The sequence below is a fragment of the Fukomys damarensis genome, unplaced genomic scaffold (assembly GCF_012274545.1).
Source record: "Fukomys damarensis isolate Sample0158 unplaced genomic scaffold, DMR_v1.0_HiC HiC_scaffold_15, whole genome shotgun sequence".
NCBI classification, from domain to species: Eukaryota; Metazoa; Chordata; class Mammalia; order Rodentia; family Bathyergidae; genus Fukomys; species Fukomys damarensis.
This window is the reverse complement of record NW_022900927.1, coordinates 22,115,580-22,118,136: the sequence shown is the minus strand read 5'-3', so window position 1 is coordinate 22,118,136 and position 2,557 is coordinate 22,115,580. Positions and strand designations below refer to the sequence as shown.

Here is a 2,557-nt window from a genome sequence, read left to right as displayed (position 1 = left end):
CATTCCCAACCATCTCTGAAGAGGAGCTGTGTTTTTTTTTCAGCTCTTTACTCTTGGAGCTCAATATCTAAATGAATGGAAAAATCATCCTGGTGTTCATGAAGTCCCTGGATCAAGGAAGATTGCTGCTTTCCCTCATTTTGGTTTATCTTTCTTCTGCTCTGAGACATTTTTCTGGAAGAAGTCACCATCAGGCCTAGTGATCACCCATCCTAGTCCTGAGAGCTGGAACATTCTTGTGGACTTTCCCAAACTTTTATTGTCAAAGTCCTTGTCTCTCCTTGGTTGCCTCCTGGTGCTTCATGAGACCTCTATCACCTTATTGCAATCTGGATTTGGGGACATGGTTGGTGACAATGGCACAGCAGTGACTGAGTTTATTCTGTTGGGGTTCTCAGGTTTTCCTTCCCTCCAGGTCCCCCTGTTTTGGGGGGTGCTCTGCATCTACCTGGTCACCTTGCTGGGCAACTCCCCGATCATCGTCCTCACACTGGCTGACCCCGCCCTCCACTCCCCCATGTACTTCTTCCTTCGCCACTTCTCCCTGGTCGAGATCCTCTACACCACCACCATCGTGCCCAGGATGCTGGCCGATCTCATGTCCACCCACCCCACTATCCCACTTGTCAGCTGCTTCACTCAGATGTATTTCTTTTCCTGCTTTGGGGTCACTGAGTGCTGCTTGCTCACTGCCATGGCCTACGACCGCTATGCTGCCATCTGCCGGCCACTGCATTATACCACCCTGATGAACCAGGGAGCCTGTAACTGCATGGTGGGGGCCTCTTACCTCATGGGCATCATCACTGGCACCATTCACTCCATTTGCATTTTTACTTTGCCCTTCCGAGGTGCCAACACCATCCACCACTATATGTGTGACGTCATGCCTGTGTTGAGATTAGTTACTGGGAGCACTTTTACAGGTGAAGTCGGGAAGCTTATTATCACTATATTCTTCATTACGACTCCTTTCTTACTGATCATGACCTCCTATGTCTATATTCTTGCCACCATTCTTGGGGTTTCAACATCCCAGGGTCTTCGAAAAGTCTTCTCTACCTGCTCCTCCCATTTGTTTGTGGTCATTCTCTTTTTTGGGTCTGCGACTGTGGCTTATCTGAGGCCAGAGACAAGTTCCTCTCTGGACACGGACCAGATCTATGCCTTTTTCTACACAGTTGTCACTCCTACATTCAATCCTTTTGTCTATACCCTAAGGAACAAGGAAGTCACGGGGGCCATGCGGCGGCTCATGCACAGGTTCCTCTGGAGCCCCTGACCTCCTTCTTTCCTCCGAGTACTTGGAGATAGGGATCTGACCATTTTCAACGACTAGGCCACTTTCAAGGAGGAAGGGGAAACTTGGACCTGCAGTCCACAGGGTCTGGCCTGCTGCGTGTTAGTGTGAGTGGTGGGCTCCTTGCTCCACCCAGAACAAGGCTCCAAGGCACAGGCGTGCTGCTCAGGGCTTGGGTTCTGGGTCGGTTTTTATGTGCTTGACCTGGCTTGATTGCAGGTGCAAAGCTGGGTAAACACACACTTGAAGAGAAGGTGAGGGAAGGCAGCTGTAACTGTTGTGTGTCATGACCTAGCAATTCCTATCTTTCCTGAGGCTCAGGTACCTTTCTAGGGTTGTAATTCTTTTTTTTTTTTTTTTTTTTTTTTTTTTATGCTTGACCTGGCTTGATTGCAGGTGCAAAGCTGGGTAAACACACACTTGAAGAGAAGGTGAGGGAAGGCAGCTGTAACTGTTGTGTGTCATGACCTAGCAATTCCTATCTTTCCTGAGGCTCAGGTACCTTTCTAGGGTTGTATTTTTTTTTTTTTTTTTTTTTTTTTACTGGGGATCAAACTCAGGTCCTTATGCTTACAAGGCAGGCACTGGAACCACTGAGCTAAATCCCCTGAGCTAAATCCCTAGCCCTAGGGTTGTAATTCTTGAGATTTCCATCTTTATCCTTTTCCCAGAGATACCTCATTGCAATCTTTTTTTCTGACATCAATCATCTCTGCTATAACAAATGCTTCTTTATTTCAGGTGTGATGTCCAGCCTTGGTATCGTGGGTGATAGGGAAGGAATAGGGCTGGGATCTGTTTGGTTTGTCTTGGCAGTTCAAACCCTGAGTCTTGTTGGTGCTGCTTTCTGTGATGCAGCATCTGTCCAGTTACTTGGTTTAACTTCCGCTCTTTCTCCTAGAATCTCTGAGATGTTGATCTTCTCTACTGAACTTCTCCTATCTCCTTGACGACTTGTTCTTTTTATTCCTTCTGATTCTATGGTAGAAGTTAACATCTCTGTTTCCTCCCTGAGCAACATCAGAAAGTCTGATCTTGTCCTTTGACTCTCAGAGTGTCATGTTTGTTTCTTGCAATAAACTATGCACTATATCTCATTGGATTCCACCTCTATTTGCAGGTCAAAGGTTCCAGTACCTTTTTACTGTTCCTGGACAGCCAGACATTGCTTATTCACAAACTCTCTTGTAGGTAGAAGCCACAGGAGAGAACAGAATAATCAGGGAAATCACTCTCATGGCACGATAATGAGAATTT

The 2,557-nt window shown here is 46.6% G+C and overlaps 1 protein-coding gene across 1 annotated transcript; it reads left to right on the top strand.

Annotated features, from left to right (window-relative positions):
- The first annotated feature begins 343 nt into the window (after positions 1-343).
- On the top strand, positions 344-1,282 carry LOC104876668 (olfactory receptor 9). The gene has a single exon (XM_010644834.1). It carries the CDS (start codon positions 344-346, stop codon positions 1,280-1,282), a length of 939 nt encoding a protein of 312 aa, XP_010643136.1.
- Positions 1,283-2,557: the final 1,275 nt, after the last annotated feature.

Coding starts and splice junctions, on each gene's coding strand:
- LOC104876668 (XM_010644834.1), top strand. CDS start 344: ATGGTTGGTGACAATGGCACAGCAGTGACTGAGTTTATTCTGTTGGGG.